Source organism: Tyto alba, unplaced genomic scaffold (genome assembly GCF_018691265.1).
Source record: "Tyto alba isolate M040663 unplaced genomic scaffold, T.alba_DEE_v4.0 Super-Scaffold_38, whole genome shotgun sequence".
NCBI classification, from domain to species: Eukaryota; Metazoa; Chordata; class Aves; order Strigiformes; family Tytonidae; genus Tyto; species Tyto alba.
In genome coordinates, this window is record NW_024881313.1 from 21,498,809 (window position 1) to 21,520,145 (window position 21,337).

At 36.9% G+C, this 21,337-nt stretch overlaps 1 protein-coding gene across 1 annotated transcript in view; it reads right to left on the reverse strand.

Annotated features, from left to right (window-relative positions):
- Nucleotides 1-326: 326 nt before the first annotated feature.
- Nucleotides 327-21,337, reverse strand: part of DNAJC1 (DnaJ heat shock protein family (Hsp40) member C1) — a 112,530-nt gene continuing 91,519 nt past the window's right edge. The window contains exons 9-12 of the mRNA XM_032991471.2: nt 16,634-16,753; nt 2,607-2,655; nt 1,644-2,119; nt 327-541 (exon numbers count right to left, since the gene is read on the reverse strand). Of these exons, the coding sequence (XP_032847362.2) occupies nt 473-541; nt 1,644-2,119; nt 2,607-2,655; nt 16,634-16,753 (714 nt within the window). The 3' untranslated portion in view covers nt 327-472. The remainder of the gene's footprint in view (nt 542-1,643; nt 2,120-2,606; nt 2,656-16,633; nt 16,754-21,337) is intronic.

Here is a 21,337-nt window from a genome sequence, read left to right on the forward strand (position 1 = left end):
ACTAGACATTTCATGTACCAGCAGACAAGCTTATAAGCAGATGGTCTTGGATTTATAGCTGCAAGAAAGAAAAATACATTTTGAGTGCAGAGTCCCATTACTATTGTGCTTGCTTAACAGTTTCAGATCAATTCTCTCTTTCAAAACAAATATAAATTATTTATATTCTGTATATTTTTGGCTGTAGACCTACCAGTTCCTGTATGTAATTGTCAGTGTGGATTTTCCTGAAGGTCCGCTAATTTTTAAGACATTGGTATCACACATCTGCATAAGCAGCTCTCCAACACAAAAATACACCTTCATTCTTCAACACACAAAATGGATAAGATGGCATAAGATTTATTAATATTTTCTTTTACTAAGGCACATGACGTATAGAAATACTGAGGTACAAAAATGCAGTTTCCTGCACATGAGATTTAAAACCCCATTTTGACAAAGATGAGCTACATCTCTTCTGCTCAAATATTCAGCTTTTAGCCATTTTTTTCTTTTGTACCAGTTCAACAAGCAACTTGTATCTTGCTATACACTCCTCCTAAAAGGAAACACAAAAGTGTTAATTAAAGTTTGATATTTTAGTATGGCTTTAAGACTATACATGCTATCTCGTTCTAGAAGAGCTAGGTTCTGAGGGTGGTGTGGGGCTTTAGGGGAATCTTTTTGGTTTTGGTGTTTTTTTGGGTTTTTTAATATCTTTTTAAAATTACACACCGAATTTCAGAAGGAGAGTCTGCACCTATTGAAGAGCAGTTTACAAAAATGAACTTGCAATTTGCGTTTCTTAGTGGATAATTTCTCTCTTTAAAGAGCACACAAATCCAAGAAAACAGTTGCCTGGTACTTCTTGACAATGACTGTAAAGGCAATTATTAAACAGTTGTACTGCAGTATCTATTTCAGCACAGTGACTCTGGTATGAGCCACGCTGCAGAAAGGTTAAGGCAAGCCTTAATGGTCACTGACACAGCACACACTGACACCAGATACTGTTGAATGGCTTCAGAGCCCGAGAAACACTCAAATCCACCACCCGCGTTTCCTGTTCTCTCACACTGTGTTTGGCACAAATAAAAGTAGGATGTTCTGCACCTACAATGACTGAAGCAAGCAATCTAAGCTATCTCAACTACTATGAAATCTAGCACAGACCAACTATACCAATGACAATGAATGCTATTTTAGAAAGATACTTACAAAAAGAACATTAGATAGATTATTGAGCATTTAACACTTGAAGATGGATTACTTATTTTGTTTGTTCATTGGGATGGGTTGAGAAAGGTACTGTAAAAGTGTAAGCAAAGCGGCTCACTAACATTACTAACTTTGAATCAAAATTTGTTTTAAAATCTAATTGTCCTGTAATTGAAGATCTGAAAGGCAGAGGTAGGTATTTTAAATGAAACAGGAGGTATCTCAACATTTGCTGTAATAGATCAAACAAACTGAATTAAATGAAAATATATTTTAAATAAAAACAACAAACATGGCAGTAAGGCTTTCTAGGTCCCTTATGTCAGCTGATAGGCTAAGTAGAGACCTAACCTTTCTGCATGGACCCTCAGTTCTTAAGCTAAATCATAAGTTGGTAGAAAATGTCTCCCCTCAATTTATACTATAGTTAAAACGAAGTATACCTTGCTTTTTCCAGGAACACATTTTGCTATTTTATCCCAGCGATCTGTGGTTCCCTTTGGATACTGCTGCAAGGCCATTTCAAGAAGTTTCTGTTGATTTTGAATCCACAGTTCTTCTGGGACACGGCTTTTCTCTCTTTTTCTGCTCTCATCATCACTCTCTTCCTCTTGCTCAGCGTTATCAAAATCTTTCTGGCGTCTTCCTCTGCCCTTCTCTTCTGGTACCTCTTTCGTTGCTGGTAGAGACATTTCAGGTGCTTTGACAACCTTTCGTTTGCGGTGTCTAGTTTCACTTGCAGTGGTCTCCTTTTGATCTATTTGGATATCCATCTGCTCTGGGATATGATCGTAGTTCCCCTCTTCCTCTTCCTCCTCCCTTTCTCGCTGGGTGATTATGTGGTCTGGCAAATTCACGTTGACTTTGACATTCTTGGAATTCTGGGCCAGTGTTTTAAGTTCAGAGAGCCTAATAATACCTGTTAGAAGTATTGTTGTTACACTTCCAAAATATAAAATAAACCACAAACAAGCAGGGAACTTCCTGCAAATAAAAGGTGCCCAGAATAGTACAGAGAGGAGAAAAAGCTCTTCTGGATTAAGAGTTTAGGGGAAATGCTTATTGAGAAATTGAGGTATTTGTTATCAAGCAATGAACTTTGCCATACATGGTATATGTGAAGTACTAGTAAACTACTGCACTGATATGAACAAACAGAACAGAACAGCACAAACAGATGAACAAAACCCACAGTAAACTGAGTAAGAAAGCCTGGGAGATGTAGGTAAAGGGAAACATTCCCTCAGAATGCCCATCAGCTCTTGTCTTTGCTCAGAGTAAGGCAAGGTTGCAAAAGTCTCTCTGCAAAGCACACCCCAAAAGGTACAGAATGCACTGGATTTGCATTGCTATAATCCAAATACAGTGCTTTTTGTAAGCATCAGTGAGGATCTAGTAGCACACACCTGGTGTATGTGTAACAGAATCCTTCAGTTGTTTGGCTTTCATGGTAACCTGCATGAAAACAACAAGAAAAGACTATTAAAAAATTACATTATTTGGGCTATTGAAGAATTAATTAGAAGCTTACTGCAAAATACCAACATTAAGCATACATTAGATATTGTAAGGCTGATGTTCTTCATCTGGATTTGTTCATGTAAGAATCCCAAACAGGCAAAAAGTAACTTTCTAGACTTTGTCCTTTCTAAAACATACTTAGCTTATTAAAATAATGTAAGCAGTGCTACATGTTTCTATTACTATCACCATTGTTAAACCCAAATTCTCTAATCTAAAAATACCACAAGGAGAGAGGGGGAGAGGAAAAAAAAGAGTTACCTTCTATGTATTAGTTTCTCACTACTGGACAAAAGAACAAAATAACCCACGTATATCCAGATGATGAAGCACACTAATGCACAGGCATTCAGTCCCAAAATAAAATGTAACAGTCTGACTGCCAAAGATAGCAAAGACACCTCCTAAGTCCTGATATTTCAGGAAAAGGTTTATTACTGAGAATCAGAACGATGGAGAGCTGCCTGCTTCAACCACGAATACCAAAATCTGTGTCCTGGGAGAAAAACATCACCAGATTTAGCATTTTCATTTTCACTTAAGTGAGGAAACAGACAGGCCTTCTCCCCACCCAAAACAAAGCGCTTCCCCATCCCAAATTTCTTCAACTCACAACGGATAACAAAGACAACAGGCTTCCTTTAAAATTAAGATCTTTTTAATCACTTAGTGTCTGTGTTATATCAAATGATCTAGAGCCCAAAATTCAAGTACCACCTAAAAGCCTCTTGAAAAGTAGTAGTACTCAAAGAAATACGCACACTTTTAAATTACTGAAAATGTTTTATGAATACCAGATTTCAATTTCAAGTTTTTTTGAATATGAGGTCTTGGTGAAAAAGCTAAAAATTGAAATCAAGTAGTCTGAGCCACTCAAATCAAATAAAACTTAAAATGTAAACAGGCAACGCACTGAATCAGAACTGATACTGCCCAGGGTGGGTAACCTGTGTTTCCTGCTATTTCAGATGTTAACATCTATTTGGTGTAAGGCACTTGGTAACGTGCTGCTCAGAACAGAAATAAAAACTACATCACTTGCCAAGTCAGAAATCCCTCCGCATGGAATTGTATTTTCCCACAATATGAATCACCCAGACCTTCAGAGCCACAGCACAGACCTCTCTTGTTTTAACTAACCAATAGTAACAACAGATTCGTATCTCCTGCAGAGAGAGCATTAGAGAGTGAACCTGCCAGCGGGTTGTACAGCTATTTGCTGCAAGAAGAAGAAACTATAAAGATTCAGGACTTCTATTCTATGACAAGATTCATGAGTACTTTGATAGTTGTGACGGGTTTGTGTGTGTGGCAGGTTTTTGGTAGCAGGCAAGGGGGCTACAGCAGTGCCCCCCTTGAAAAGCTTCTTCAAGCTCTCCCAGCTCCAAGCTGGCCCCACCTCTGGCCAAGGCTGAGCCAATTAGTGGCGGTGGCTTCGCCGCTGTGATAGCGTATTTAAGAAGGGGAACCTGAGAGAAGGAGTGGGAATTGTGAGGAAGAGATCTGTGCAAACACTGAGGTCAGCGGAAGAAAGAAGGAGGAAGGAGAAGGAGGAGGTGCACAGGTGCAGAGACTCCCCACCCTGTATCCCATGGTGAGATGGCAGGGCCCCTCCCCGCCACCCATGGAGGTCACTGGTGGAGCAGATGCCAACCTGCAACGTGGAGGAGCCCACACCAGAGCAGGTGACCGTGACCAAAGAAGGCTGGGACTCTGTGGGAAGAAGCAGCCCCTGCTGTTGTAGTTTGGCACTGGGAGGACTGCAACATGCAGGGGTGACCCATGCTGGAGCAGCTTGAGAAACACTGCAACCCATAGGAGGGACTCACATCAGAGAAAGTTTGTGGAGGACTGCCTCCAGTGAGAGGGGAACCACACTGGAGCAGGGGAAGAATATGAGGAGTTCCCCCAACCCTGAGGGGGAAGGAGTGGTGGGACTGACCACACCCTCTCATTCACTGCCTGCTGCAGGGGAGGAGGTACAGATATCAGGAGCAGAGCTGAGCCCTGGAAGAAAGGAGGGGTAGGGGGAAGATGTTTTCAAGATGTGGTAATGCTTCTCACTGTCCTATTCTGTCTGTTAAGCGCTGTTGTGTTAGTGTCTGAATTAAATTTATGTTATTTTTTCTTCCCCTAAGGAGTCTGTCTTTTGCCTGTGACTGTAATGGGTGAGTCAGCTCTCCCTGTCCTTATCTCAACTCCTGAGCCTTTTGCTTTATTTTCTCCTTCCCAATGCTGGGAGGGGGAAGGAGAGGAGCGAGTGGCTGCATGATGCTCAGCTGACCTCAACAATAGTTAAAATGCTTTGGTACTGTCTGCTTCTAGTCTAGTCTGTTTGGTTCCTCCCACCCACTTTGCCCATGAAATTACAGGACTTTGCTTTAAAAATAGTCAAGTGCTAGATCTTCTTAACAAAACGACAGGAAGACTTAACAAGGCAAAGTGGTCTAAGTTCCCTACAAATTAAGCCTCATTTTCCAGGATGGTTAAGTTTAAATGAAAACCCTATGAACAAAAAAACCCCAGCTCCAACCAAAACCTTTATCCAGAGGTAGACACCTGGCATAAAAAGCTCCAATTTCTACTGATGCAGTATAATAAAGTTTTAATTGTTCAAGGAGAAACCTCCAAATAGTAATACAAACAGGTAATTGTAAGTAGCACTAACACTTCTGTCTGTGATCTGTATGATCCTGATCTTGAAACAAAAGGATGGATCCTCCCTGAAACTGGTGATCCACTAGTAGAAATTTCCTTTTTTGAAGTGTTTCTAGTCTAAAATATTCCAAATTAAAGCATTGGCTCTGTAGAGACACTCTGCTAATAATAAAAATTGAACACTAACATTTTAAAAGGCTGAATGGAGAGGAATCCATTCTTGACTGCAGAGCAGAATGGTTCTTTAGTGGTCTCATGCTACGCATCTCTTAAATAGAAATTATGTTATATAAACTGGATTATAATGCATTATTTTAAGAAGAGTGAGAAGAACTTGTCATGAAAACAAGTAGCTGATCCTTTAGAGCTTACTGCAATGATGCAGTGGATTCATTGTGAACATGTAAGGCACTATCTATGTTCATGTATTCCAGATAACTGTTTCTAAACCATTTTGCTATTTTTAAAGTACTTATTTCAAGGATTTACAGCCTACTCGTAAGGCCAAGAAGGCAGGAAAAAGAAAGAAGAAAAGATTCCCTGAAGAAAATAGAGCAAAATAAATTGCAAGAGAAGACAAAGACAGGTATACCAAGTTGCTACCCCAATGCCCACTTTTCTCTATGTTGAACCTCTGACATTTTTGGAGGTTGGCAATTACAATTTTATCTTGCAAACTGAGACTACACATGCAACATAAACTTTACATTGCAAGTGGTGCAAATCAATATGCTGGATTCAAGCTTCCTTTACAAGACAGATGTTCCCAAATTAGGTTAGTATAGCTATCCCATAATAGATACAAATTTTGCTGCATATTATATCTAATTGAATCACAATCTAAACCAGCCCTCTCCATTAGAACAGTGAAGAATTTTGGTTTATTCCTAGATCCTAATGGCATTTTGCATTTCCTCCTGCATGCAAAAAGTTCAGAAGTAACAGTCTTGCCATAGCTTATCTTATTTTGGACAATAACTTGGTGAACCCAGATGTAGCGTTTGTACTAAGTTACTCCATTTATCACATCTAATATTTTCAAGACTTTCTCTTTTGAAAGCATCATGATATCTGTCCATATTTTGATGGACCTTCAATTTGAACATTCACTAGGTAAGCTGGAAATAACAACTGTGTGTATGCTTTAGATACTGAAAATCTACAATTTCAAACACTGAACAAGCACCTTCAGTTGACAGAAGTTTGACAATTCATCAAGCTTCTTGCTCACAGCTTTACTATCATAATTCACAAATTACATGAGATTATTTGTCTATTCTTCTCCTTTTTTTTTTGGTCATCTTTCTTCATCATACACATGATTTTGCAGGTCCTCTTCCAGGTTCTACGTACAGTTCATGTTTATTCCAGCTCTTCTCACTTAGAGTCCAGGTATCACTTATTTAGACTTAAGATTTATTTGTACATCTGCTTCAAATGTCACTGTCGTTAAAGATGCTGACACAGGGCAAGAAGCATAACATGTCAGTATTAAACTACTAAGGATTATTAGGAATCCAACCTATGGAATTTATGAAATTGTATTTCAATCTGATCTGTTTGAGTTTAATCATTGCTCTTGCCACTCAAATTTGCAGACTCTTCTGTTGCCAGTTCCTCCATACTTTGACACCTTTAATATCAATTTAAATTTCCTCTCCAGTGGTGAGTAGTGTTATCTAGTAGATAGATGTTAACAGTGATTTTTAAAAAAAATCATCACTAATTTATGCAATGTAAATTGCTCCATTGCTTTATCAATTTCTTATCATAACTTGCTTATAGTATTACTTTTTCATTAGGTGACAGATAACATGCTTGGAAATACTGTTATTCAAAGTATGAAAGAGTTGTAGAACTATTCTTCTAGTTATTATTGCTGATTGTTCCTGCATAATTCTTTAAAATTACTGTTTTCATGTATATTAAATTATGAGTTTTATCATGACTGAAAAGTTGTGCTAAAAGCCTGCTGTTATTGACATCAGCTTTCACCAGAGTATTAGCCAACCCTTAAGAAATCCTGGATCTGGGGACACCTTAAATAATAAGCCTCAAGACTATGAAATTGATTTAAAACAGAAGAGAGTAGATCCCATATCCCTGCAAGTGTCTGTACTGCTGAACAGACAAACTGCCTTACTTTATCGGAATCAACTTCAAACATTGCTGTTTCTATGCCCAAATAACCTAGGCATCCCTGTACTCCACCAGGGACAACAGAAGTCAGAAATGAAGTCAGGTAATCACATGCACAGTGAAACAGATTTCCTTAGACAGAGAAGGATGACCAAAAAAATAATGTTGGATGCAAGCAATCAAATTGCTGAAGTAGAAATCTAACCAACTTACTATGGGACCTACTGAAAGAAGCCTCAGGAACAGTTTGCTTCTGAGAACTCCCTTCTGGATTCAGTTTCAATAGCTCTTCAGCTACAAAAATATTTTACTGAAAGCAAACTGGATTAGTGGGATGATTTTATGCGATGAAAGCCAGAGAGAGCTGGTTTCCTCCTGTACTGCTGACAATTAGTCCAGATCACAAGACTAGTTGCTACTCAGCAAGACACCTAGTAGTAAAAACATTCCTCATCATGACCATCCAGATGTTAAATCTCTTGTTACCCTGGACACCTGCCACCTCTTTCAGACATGACAATTGATGCTTAAGAGATACAGAGGGGGAAAAAGAAAATTATTCAGAGTCAGCTTAAAAGACTCTCAGTAGCACAGGCAAAGCCAAATTTTGCTATCACATGAATGAGAGGCTAATCTTTATCCTGCAGGGAAGGCTGACATAAAAAAGCAAGGAATTGTGACAGACCTAGAGGAAAAACTCTGTAAAGTCAGATATAGAGATCTTTCTGATGCCAAACAGAGGGAAACAGCCTTCGGCAGAAGATGAAGAGCAATTCCCCATTCCCACAGCAGCAGCCACCAGCCCATCACTTCAACTGACCCGTCCAGCAGCATGACCACGCCAGCTCCACAGCACAGATGCCAATTTTGCTGTCTTCTGGCAATCTGCTGTGAGTAACAATCTACCTTCCTTCTCTGAATAGGTTATTATTTTGATCAGGACTGTACTAGACAATTACAGAAGTACAAACCTCTTGTGTTCTGACAATATTAGGAGAAAATACCGTGGGGTCTGCAGAGGTAGAAATAACCCACATCGCTTGGCTTCCCACCTGTATATAACCCTCTTCCAAGGAAAAATGACATGTTATTGTGCTACTAAAACCCGCAGGTTCTGATAAAATTTTTTACTATTCTTAACATCTTCCTGAGCAGAAGCTCTCTAAATATTTACTAAAGCTGCCACAGTTTCTCAGCATCAACTATCAGAAATTTGCTGTCCCAGTAGCAGTGTTCTGTTTATCCAGTTATCTTCCTGCATGCTCTGCATCCAGTTATGTCATGCAAAAATGCCAAGTTCTGTGGAATTCTACAAAAAAGTAACGTGGAGACAGCCTGTGAGTAGCTGAGGCTAATATGAAGCAATGAGGAATTTCTTGATTCTTTGAGGCTAATTTGAGTTAAATTATATTTTTCTCATAAAGAAAAGCCAGACACAGAAAGATTTTAATGTCTTCCTGGTTTTGTCATAGTAGGCTTTTGCAGATCTAACCTTCCAGAACAGCACAGAATAAATTGTCAAATCTGAAGTTCTCCCCTTACTACCAAGATATTATCTGCTGTAGGGAGTTGTTGTTCCAATCTATATCTAAATAGCTTTTTCATAGCAATCACAATTGTATCAAGAACTGTTTGACCCAAGTCAGACAGCAATAATGACCTATTCCTTTGTTTTCATGTGTCAGACTCAAAATTTGTTGCTTTATAAACTACCTACATACACTAAAAGGGCTGATAAAATGGTTTTACAGTTTTAACAGATTGGTGAAATTTCAAATACTGAAGCATCAAACCAAATCATTCTCCATTTTTGCAAGTATCCTAATCTACAACTTACCAGATCTCTTAAAACTAAATATTTAAAATCAGAAGATGCATCTTTGTTTTGACACTGCTTATAATAATTTGTTTAGTAGATTGTTACTGACTTTCCCAAAAGTATATATGACTAGTCTTTATCCACCAGGTAAATTACATGTTGGATTTAATGCTAACATAGCAAATGGGTAGTTAAGGACAATGTGCTTTTATTTTTGAAAGAACTAAGAGACATGTTATGAATTTAACTGAATTTGTTTAGGCCAATAAGTTGCAGCCAGCAACAGTACAATTTTCTTATGGTTATGGACTTTGAAGCCATGTGTGATTCTGAACTTTGCCATAGCAGATGGAGAGGAGGTAGATACCTCAACAGTAATCCCCCAAACAACTGTGAGTTTAATTTTGAGGCAGCAGAAGAAATGCTGCTTTTTTTCAGGACACAGAAAGAGTAAGAACTTGGCAACTAGAATTGTCATGGTTTTGAAGACTTCATAATATGCTTTTGTTTTGTTTTTGTGGGTTTTTTGGTCAGTTAAAATCCATGTTTGAGAGTCTTTAGCTCAATACTATGGGCACTCATGTAAGAGAAGAATTTGGCTCAAATGCCCATTGCAACAACTGCTTGGACACCTTATTTTGTGACTGCTGATGTAATGCAAAAAGCATTACCTTTCTTGAGAGTCAAAAGATTTGAATTCTGCAATGGAATTCAAACCCAGCTGACCAGGATGTATGTGGGACATTAAATGAATTCAAGCCACTCTAAGAAGTTGCAGCATCACTGGTCTGATGACCCCACAAGCCATCTATTTGAATTAAAAGTTGGTGTCCCACTGTCTTCTGTAAAAAGCTTTCTCCTTTAAGTGAGAAGAATGCTCTGGTCATGCTTTATGAGAAGGAAATCAAACCATTTTGCATTTGCGTATAAGATGCATTATGCTGCCCAATTCTGCAAAAACTGTAGGGGCGACTGTAGGATTTTACAGAAGAAAACTTTGTACATAGAGGGGATTGTAAACAACCACCACCTTTTCTTCCCCTCCAAGTATCAGCAAAGATATTCTGGTGTGTCTGTGGGATTAGAAAGGTGTTTCGAAGATTTCACACTCAGATTGAGGGATCTACATGACCTACATATGATCTAAATCCCATTTTAGATATTCATAATGTCTTTTGGATCTTGATCCAGAGCTAGGTCTTTATATTTCAGTAAGCAATTGGAAGAACTATTGATTACATAAATATATGCAAGCTACTAAGAGTGAATGTTTCAGAATATCCACAACTGGAGAGCACAGTAATTGGGTTAATACAGACATAGTATTCAAAGTGAAATGTAAAACAGATTTAGGAAAACAATCTCCAGAAGCAAAACCAACTAATTAATGAACTTTTACATATGGATCATTTCTCATATAGATGTTTTCTTGCTGGTAAGGTAATGAGCTTGCATTTGTCTAAAATAAGAAATCTATTTTAGAAAGACATATAAAGTACAATGAATAGAAACTCATGCAGTCAGACCTAAAGGCTGAACTTGTTGCTTGGACATACACAAGAGATCACAAAATAAACACCCCCCCAAACCTTATGCTTTCGGGTTTCATGGTAATTCAAAATGTCTGCTCAAATATAGCCACCTGTCTATTGTTTTGCTGTCTACCTTAGTGTTTTTCTCCACAGGCAGCAAATCCCAATCAGTCTGTTTTTGCAACACAAATGCATGAGATTAGTGACTGCAGGAGAAAACAGAATCAGTTTAAATCCTGTAAGACAAGTGAATGATATTACTTCCCAAGTATGAAATCTGAGATCTCTTTGCCTTTAATTTAAAAAACCTGTACCTAATAATCACATTAAAGTCTGTTTGGCATGCCAGACAGCTTTTACTTCCTCTGTTATTTTTACAATTTGAACGTCCTTTGTAGTTACTGAAATTAATTTATGCCTTTCAGCAAATATTTTTTTAAAACTTCTTATCTATAAAGGTAGGTATTGTCAACTACATTATAATTCTGTAATTTCACATCTAAGTGCTTTTTCTCAATTTTTGAATTCAGCAAAAGCTGACAATCATTATTACAAATCTTCATAAGGCTTAGCATTTGTTAAATCAAACAACATAATTTTTGCAGAAATAGTAGTCTTGAAACTCCGTTCCATTCATTATGTGTACTATGTTATAGTGTGTTCACAGTGCTTAGGAAATTCAAACATAACTTTTTATTTTGTTTTAAAGGGTCAATTATTTCCTTGAGTATTAGAGGACAGGAATGAGAACTAACCCTGGAGCAACAAATTCAGCAAGGAAAATGGGTCAAAGAACAGATGTTTAGAGGATGACAGAGAGCAGTGGTACAGGTAACCAGGTCAGCAGGCAGGAATCCTGATTAGAGTTAACTGAACTCCGTTTCCCTTTCATAATCAAAATACTTGAAAATCTAATTTATAACACCAGCCAATTGCAATAAAAATGACTTTAAAAGATGTAGAAGCTTTCAGTTGTGAAAGTAGTAAGATTTCATTATACTAAGCTGGCTGAAAATCATCTTTATGGGAAAAGATTTCTAAATTCCCAATATACACATATTAAAATGACAATTAGGAATTCAAACAATTAAACATACTGATAAAATGAGCACAACTTAACCTCATCTATTTTGGGTTGATTATTCATTGGCTGTTAAAAGATGTCTTCCTGAAGAGAGACAAGATAAACATCCTATATTTAACATGACAAAAGTTAAAGTAATAAGCCTTCTTACAGTATTGTCTGCACCATGGTTGCAAGCTTAACCTGAGCTGAAAAACTTAGGAATATGTTGCAAAGATACTGATGCTGGTATCGCATGAGGCAGCATAAACAGAAACAGTAAAGCTGAATGAGCTCAGGGGCATTACAGCAGGGACATAGCTGTTTATTGTTCGATTTTGGCTGGCACTCTCCCAGTGGCCTGCATCACATCATGTGGATGTACCTCTTTGGATGGGGGATCTGGTAGATGTGCCCATATAATGGGCCTTACAGAAATCCTTATTTGTGTGGTATTTTGGGAAATAACAAACTTAAATGTCTACAGCACCCCAATTTGAATAGTAGTAGAAAAGAAAAAAGATCTGAAAGAACACTTTGTTGGGAATTATTTAATTTAAAACCAGTCAAGCTAAGATATACACAGTGATTACTAACCAACTACGGTGACTATCTGGCTTTAATTTTACATTTTTTTAAAATGAGTTCACACATGCTTCCAATTGTAGAGAAGGTTTTGTTTCCTCCCCCTTTCCTCCTAGATAGCTTGCACTTGCTAGTCTAATCATAGCCCATATGAAGAGAAGGGCCTAACCTCGGGCAGAATCACTACACATGATGTTTCTTGCAGATGTTTGTGTAACCTCTTCTTAAAGGCTTGCAAATTTGGAGACTCCACAGCAGCCTACTCCATTGCTTTATCATCTCCACTGTAATTCTTTGCCCCTCAGTGTCTAACTCCAAAGTAATTACTTCTTGCCCTATAAAACTAATACAGTGCACAAGCCCCTTCCTCTTTACAGTTTTCTTTCTATGCAGTTGAATACTTATATCCTCAGTTCATACTTTCTTTCAGTTCAACAATATGAATTCCTTCACAGTCTTTCCTTGTAGTCATACTTTAGAGACCTATTATTCTCTTTATTCTCATCTGGTCTCTTTATATTGAATCATGTGCTTAAGTGCAATACTGAAAACTAGACACAAACTAAGGAGGTAGATGCAGGTTTACCATCCTCCTGCTTGCATATTCTCAGTAATATGCTTGTCTTTTTCACAACTCACTATTTGTTGACTTACATCTAGCTCATTATCTCTAATCCCCACATCCCTTTAACAGCTACCCCTAGCCAGTTGTTTGGCATCTTTTATTTGTGAACCTGATCACCATCTTGCTGTGTCCTTGCATATATTGTCTGTTTAACTCCACCCTATGTTCTCCATCTTATTTTTCCAATTTGTCCTGAACTTTTTGAATTCTACTTATCTTCCAATATACTTTCAGTTCCTCTTAGCTTTGTAAAATTTACATGTGCTCACCAGATTCTGAGGTATCAAAGTCATGTTCTAGCAAAAGCAAGGAAGAATTTTCCAAGCTGAACAAATCTCTCTGGAAATGAGTCACACAAACTTTTTGGGCCTTCTTTGTATGTGAAAAAGACCAGTATCAAAGCGCCAAGTATTAGAAGCTTTTCTTCATATTGTTCCAAAACTCATTAACATAATGTCAGGAGGAAAATTCAGAAATGTATTAAAAGAGCCTCCAAAACAAATGAACCCACAAAACTAAGTTAAAACAACACTGTGAAGCTGAAAAGTTCACAGAAGTCAAGGACAGTCTCCATTTCATCCTGCTTCAAAACTGCCAGTGGAAACAAATATAATTTGATGTAGGCATTTACTTTTTTAGAAAAGGAAGGAGTTTAAGACAATTTAAAATGGAATCTTTTTGGGGTGGTTAGAGGAAGTGAATTTCACTGATGCTCTTCTGGTATATATGAATGGTTCCAGCTTATTCTTTAAAAAGTATTGAAATATTTTTCTAACCTTTTTTTGCTGAGGAAGAAAACTTTGAGACAGAAGCAACAATGGAGAGATCATTTTGGACTGGATTACTCTGTACTGTTTTTATTAACATCTAATTAGCTAATATACTATTAAAAAGGGTTTGAATGCTTCTAATCACATGGAAACTAGCACACTGTATCTTGTCAATCCTATCATAGTTTTCTAACTGCGAAAAGAAAACCAATCCTTGCTGCTCTCAATACTTTACAGGAAAAGAAACTAGCAGAAAGCAAGTTTTTAAAAAGTATTCCCCGTGTCGCAGAAAATGTCAGAAAAACAAATTCAAATTTGCCCTTGAATATTTTTCTTTTTTAAGATATAGTGCCCTTGCCAGATAATACACACCTCAGTCTCTCTGACTTGACTAATGTTAAATTAGCTATAAGCACGGGATTCCCACACTGCTACACAAACTATTTCAAAACAGCACCTCATGCACCAAAAATTAACTCCCTGCACTTCTCCCAGTGGAAACAGGGAACAGTTGTTTGGGCAGCAAATGCTGCCTGAACATGCAAACACCTGTATTTCTGTGCACAAATTTTAACAAAACCGAAAGTCTTTCCTGAAGCTTTAGCATAACATTTCTTACTCAAGAAATTCATTGGTGATGTCTAAGCAAAATAAGAATTCTTGCTCTGTTCCATGTCATCTTTTATGTCACCTGACTATTCTATGTCACCTGCAACAAATATAAGGGATAAACTGTACATCTGGTTCAATACCTGAATGGATATATCTGAAGTAGTTCCCAGTTTCAACATTTCCATTTACTGATGCAATAACAGTTTGAGATCCAGATAAATTTCCAGGAAGCTTTTGTTTAAGTGTTTCCTCTTAAAACCTGATCACTGCAACTCTGTGCAATGCGATCATAAAAGTAGCAGAAACTCGAATAAGTACTCTATGTCAGGGAATCTGACCTAGCATTACCAGCAGTTGGAAATTTTTAGAGAACTAAAAACTCGCATAGGGAACACTTACATTAATCATATAGATGGAGGTCACTGGAAGTAAAAAGGATTACACGCAGACCTTTCTCCGCACATAAAAATCCCTGAAAATGCCTTTTTTTCATACAAGAAGATGACAGCTCTTAGAACATATACCTTTCTTTCATTTCTCTTTCGAATTCACTGAAAAGAAAAGCATGTTGCTCAGGACTTCTCACCTAATGGAAGAAGCAAGCAAGCTTTGATTTTTCTTTCCAGTACTGGATGTAAGTACGGTCACCAAATATATTACGCAAAGGATTCTTAATAAAGAATATTTTTACAACTACACCAAGGAATAAAGCAGAAAGTGGATGCAAAAGGCAATCTTAAGATAGTGTCAATTTTGTGATGGGTGTATGTGAAACCATTCTGCATGTCTGTGTTATAAGTATCAAGAAAATTAATCAGTTTTTCCAAAGTCATCTCAAAAGATCTTTCCCATACACACTGCATACTACCAAGCCTTGTGAAATATTTTTGCTCTTAATATCTACGCTTAGTAAACCATAGCACCTTTTTAATACACTCCACTTCAGTAGTACGAATACTTCAAGGAATATGATAAACAACATTAGGCAGAATAAACAAACAAAAAAAAGACTTAATTTCATTTGCATGGGAGGTTAGTAACTACTTGCTTACATCCACTTATATGCAAATAGCGTGTTGTTCTACAATGATAAGAATGCAAATGGCTTGTTTTCTAGTATACGTAACAATTGTATAGATGCATTAAATCTTCAAAAATAACTTCTAAAAATACCTTTTTGTGATTATATCAACAGGGAAAAAACCCCAAATACTTAAGAAGTATGTAAATTGCCCAGAAGGCTACAATGGCTTACATTTCACTCTAGCCAGAGCCTTTGTTTCCCATTATTTAAGATAATTCCTGAAATACAATAAAGAACATGTAATCTCAAAATGTACATCAACAGATTTAAACATTATTCTCATTAACCCCTCCAGAGCCTATAAAATAGGGTCATCTGAAAGGGCTTTCAAATGGTCCTCAGCAGACACTACATCATGTTCTAGTGATCTATTGCTTGAAAAGGAAAAGTCTTTTATAGCCTAACCCCTATGGGGTTTAAGATCATAACACTTGAAATCCATAAGTACAAGCTTTCTTTGATATCTGGTATAATAATATAAAATATGAATTAACAAGGATATTAATCATTTTTACACAGTATCCTTATTAACCATGGTATAATCCAGAAAAGGGGACCAAAATAGTATCATATGTATAACTTATTTTAAAGTTTGCAAAGATATTTCAGTTTAATTAATGGAAACCACCTGTCTAAATATCATTAGCTCATCTACATTTTTTAAGGACTGGCTTGAAACAGAAATGTAATCTTTAACCAAGTTGCACAAACATTCACTTGCAGTGAAAGGAGGTTGCTACAAAACCCAAAGTGCATTGTTTTTCTGTTATTGGGCTACAGTAGCTCAAGTCTGTAAGCACCAGAATCCCCCACCCAGCTGATCAGTTACAGCTGTTAATTGTGGAGGGAGAGACTGGCTGACATCTGCTTCTTGCATAGTTAGTTAATGGTTCACTTCCAGGTCCTAAAAGGATTGTAGCCTCTCTCAAAAGACAATGTCAGCCCCCACATACGTCTGCCTTCTACACTGTCTGTCTTGTTCTGGTTTGTCACTCTCTATACTATGCAAATCTGAGTGAACTCACATCTGCCACTGATCGACCCAATTCGTGAGCAATCTTTTCCCATCGACCTGGGGTCCCCCCTGGGAACTTAACCATACTTCTTGTCAGCTGGCTGAGGTCCTCCTCTGTCCATTCAGGTGCCTGTAAAACATTTGTAAAACATTCATTACACTGGAATATTGGACATATTTTTGTGAGGTAATATACTGAAAAAAACCCTTCAAACAAATTAATCAAATCATGTTAAAAGAAAATAAATTAATAGTTTCAATGATCTGGGTACCATCTCCCTGTACTGTTGCTGGAAACACACAAAACCAACAGACCAACAGGAAGATACCAAAAATTCTTAACCCTCCAAAAATGCATTTTGTATATTGTACACACTAACATATTTAATGTCTATGAACGTTTATACAATGTACCTAACACTATAAAATGTAGTAAAGGTAAAAAGCAACAATACTTTTATTAAAGATTAAATCACAGTTTAAGATGCAAAATTTTATACATTTATTTAATTGTACATGTAGGATTTTTCAATAAAGACAAAGAAAATTTCCTCATTTTTGCATTTCAAAAAAAGCTTCTAAATAAAACAGAAGAGTAATTTTATCTTTGTTGTCACCATAATCATCCTATGTTTTAGCATTCTGGAATGATTCAGGAATGAAATCTGTTGATTTCAATATTTCATTAATACTATTAAACACCATTCTCCCTGCAGCACGGTTATGCCACAAAACCAAACCGGATGCTTGTACTGCCCAATAACCAAAAGATATAAAAATGGTTTGCTCTAACTGCACAAGACAATCTGTTAAAAATAACTGTCTTCGCCATGGCCATATAGAAGCGAACAAAGCCAGGAACACACAGTTATAGCAATTTAAGGCACAAAATCACGCTTGCCTCAGAAGGCAAGACGCAGTAACCATCTTTGACATTTGCAGCATCTTTGGCAACGACCGCAGAGCCAAATCTTTGTTACCATCAGTGGTTTGCCATTTTATTTATTTTTAAGGAATTCTTTATGACATACCTCCTCTAATCACCATTTCCGATAATGAACAGCCACATATCAAGCGGTTTGCATTACAGAGCCATCAGCATAGAACAACAGTCAGAGGTGAGTGACCCCAGGGACCATCTCCACAACTACAGCAAAGCTTCTCCCTGACACTAATCCTGCCTGTCATTCTCCCACTGTGCTCTAACCACACTGACATCCGCCTGCCGCACTGCAAGCTTAACGGGGCCCTTCCTGACTTTTTACTGTCTCCCCCAATCAATGGTTCAAGCGTGCTCTTTTCACCATGTCCAAATGGCAGCTTCACTCATAATCAAAGTGCATTGCTCCTGTTAAAGGGCTTCCCGAAAGGCTCCACCATTTGCATTCATTTGCAAAGCAAACTACTTTTATTCACTTTGTTCTGCTATCAAGAGTGTTCCCTGAAGCAGATAAATTGGCATAAATACAACCTGCCACTTAAAAGACAGTAAATAATAGCCAATAGTAGCAAGGATTTCATCAATCGTCCTAGTTTGGATCCATGTAGTCCTTTATTCAGTGCTGAAAGCCTCAGACAGTCATATTCGGGTAGTTTTTAATATAAGTATTAAATGAATTAGCTATGATGATTCAAACGCAAGACACTAAGATAACGTGTGTGTATGTGAGAGATCTCGCACACGTTACACACATTATCATACAATTTGTCAGAAAGAAATAATAAATACACAGAGAATCTCCACATTGCACAATAACCTTATTACTTTCATTGTATTAAACAAGTTAATGTACTCCATATGGTTATTTATTATATTATACTCCATATATATATTTTATACTAAAATATTTCTCAGATATTTTTAAAATGGAAGATTTGGGGTACTTAATGTTCTATGTATAAAAATTTTCATCATTGTAATTTAAATAATGAATTCTTCTAAGATTTTTGGTTAAAAGCCTTTTGTTCAAAAATTAGTCAAACTTCATACCTCAAAATTTTCCTTAATATGCAGTTTACCATAATTTTCTATTTAACTTGTATTAAAACTTTTTACAGGGGGTGTCAGGGAACAGGGTGTGGGTGGGTGGGTTGGGAAGGTGTTTTGTTATGCTTTTGGTAGGTTTCTGGTTTTGTGGGGTTTTTGTTGTTGTGGTGGTGGGTTTTGGTTTTTGTTTGGGTTTTTTGTGTTTGTTTGTTTGGGGGGGGGGCGAGGTCGTGATTTTTTGTTTGTTTGTTTGTTTTAAACTAGGTTCACAGCTATTCTCTTACCATATCCAAAACCTATCTAAGCAATTACACACAGAAATCAAGATTACCTTTTCAGTGATGTACACATATCGGAAGCTTCCTGGTAAGTTTTATTTTCAGAATTTTTTGGTAAGCTTTGATTTTCCTATGTGGTCACAACTTTACTAACCACTTGTAAGTATTACAGAACTCAAGGTTATCTTCCTAAATAACAGACAAAACTACAATCATTCTGTAGATCTGTAGTTCATTACACAGCTAATTCACAGTACAAGAATTCATTAGCTACATTAAAATATCAACTTGTTAATCTTATTTCCAGCTAACAATAATTTTAGAATGTGAAGATCTAAAACATTTATAAATTTGGAAAATCTTTGAAAAGGCTTTTAGAAAATCCACTCTCATCTGCTAAAGCTGTAAAAGAGCTTTTGTGAATTTGCAATTCCTCAGCAACAGTTAATTGTGTCTTTAGATGCAACAGCGCCTACTGTGATCCAACTACTACAAGCAGCTATGAGGGTGGTCATGGTGTGAATGTATTCTCTCTGTTCTAATCTGTAGCCAACTGTAACTGCGAGAGTCAAATGAATGCATAAACATACTGCTTTGTCACCTAAAACCATGTGTGTCCAATATTACTGAAACACTGGGCCAAAATTCATCTCTACAGTAAAGCAATGGAAGATACCACATGGTGAGGGGACAGCTGTTGCTACTACACAAGCATTCAAATTTTGCATCAAAAAAAGCCCCATTCTGGGATTAACTCCCCATATTGAATACAAAAGTACAGAGTTATGGTCCACAGTCTTTAAAATGAAAATAAGCTACAAGTGTAGATACAAAAAATTCATAGCATTCCTATAAATAATCATCCTTTAACAAGTTTTACCATACATAGCTGGCAATATTGAAGGAGTCGTTCACCCAAACCACTATACACCTTCTGTAGAAAAGAAATACGAATGTGGTTTACTATTTACCATTACTCTTATATGTGCATCTGCACTTAGCATTTCCATACCACCTCTTTCAGCATGACAGATTCTTATATTATTAAGACTTTTCAAAAATATGAACAACTCTATTTTCAATTACATTAAAAGCAAATTTTTAGACAACAAAGCATTTCTTTTCAAGAAAACAGCCTGACTTGTTTAGACCTGTTAACATTAGCAAGTATAAAACTATATACCCGTCTATTGATAAAATTGGGAACTGGAGAATATTTGAGAGTTTATAAAGAAATTTTTAAAGTTACTAATATTGACTTGACAATATAATTGGATTTTTTTATATTAAATTTTAGCTTTAGACCGTTTCTTCCTTCCATCAATATACTGTATATTCAATTAAAATCACTGTGGCACGGAAGTTTGGCTAATGTTTTCAATCTGGCTAGGACTTTGCACTATGCTTCATCTTATTTTGGTGACTGACTGATTTGAGCATGTCTAGTCCACAATCTTACAAATAAACGAGGCAACATTTATCTAAAGATACCTATGCAAACATTGTAGAACAAGGGTCCTAGTAAAATCACAGACAGTTTTGCAAATCAGGAGACATTTAACCTACAACACGGTGGTGGTTTTATCTAGTAACTGTAAGAACAGAATGTAAAATTTTTCCTAATTTCTTGCCTGTATGTTCTTATTTTTCTTACAGTAGTATTCTATATTCTTACAATTTCTTGCTTTTCGTATCAGAAGTCTGAAGTCAGTCTTGTTTTACATCAAGTCTAATACACATCTGTTATTGTGATCCAGCTGTTGCTGAACACTAAGGATCTGCTACAGTTCTAAAGATCTCTTGTGAAGCTCTAAAGATCTGCTAAAGGGTATTAATGATCTGAACTCATATTCAAAACCACATGTTCATATAACCCTTTGGTCCTTCAAAGCTTTTACTCAAATCCAATTTCCACTAGTATAGCTTTTATTGAGTGAGCCAACAAAACCAAAGACAGCTATACTGTTTCAGAACAATGGTCAAGGTAGGCCAGTAAGTTCATCATTTGTACTCAGGGAACACAGCTGCAGAAAACTTTACTACATACTTTGTGATAACAAGAAAGATTATGTTTATAATTCATCCTTTCCAGTCCCTCTCTGCTCTGAAAAAATAGGGACAACAAGCAGATACCAAAAGTAAGAGGAAAGCAAGCGTATAGGTTACCTACACTTCCCCTAATATTTTCCCAGACTCCAATTATTTTCAGCTCAAGGAATTTCTCTAGGCTGATATATTTTACCTATTCAGTAACTCTCAATCAGTCTGTCTTTCAATGACTTTTCCAGTCTCCCCTGAAACTACGTAAACTTTCCGGATTTGCAGCATCATCTTCATGAGGAGTTGCACACATCTGCTACCCATTATACAAGGAACCACCTTATTTTGTCCATTTTGAAGCTGGCTCCTGCTAGCTTTGATGACACCCAGCTCTTGGCTTTGAGTGAAG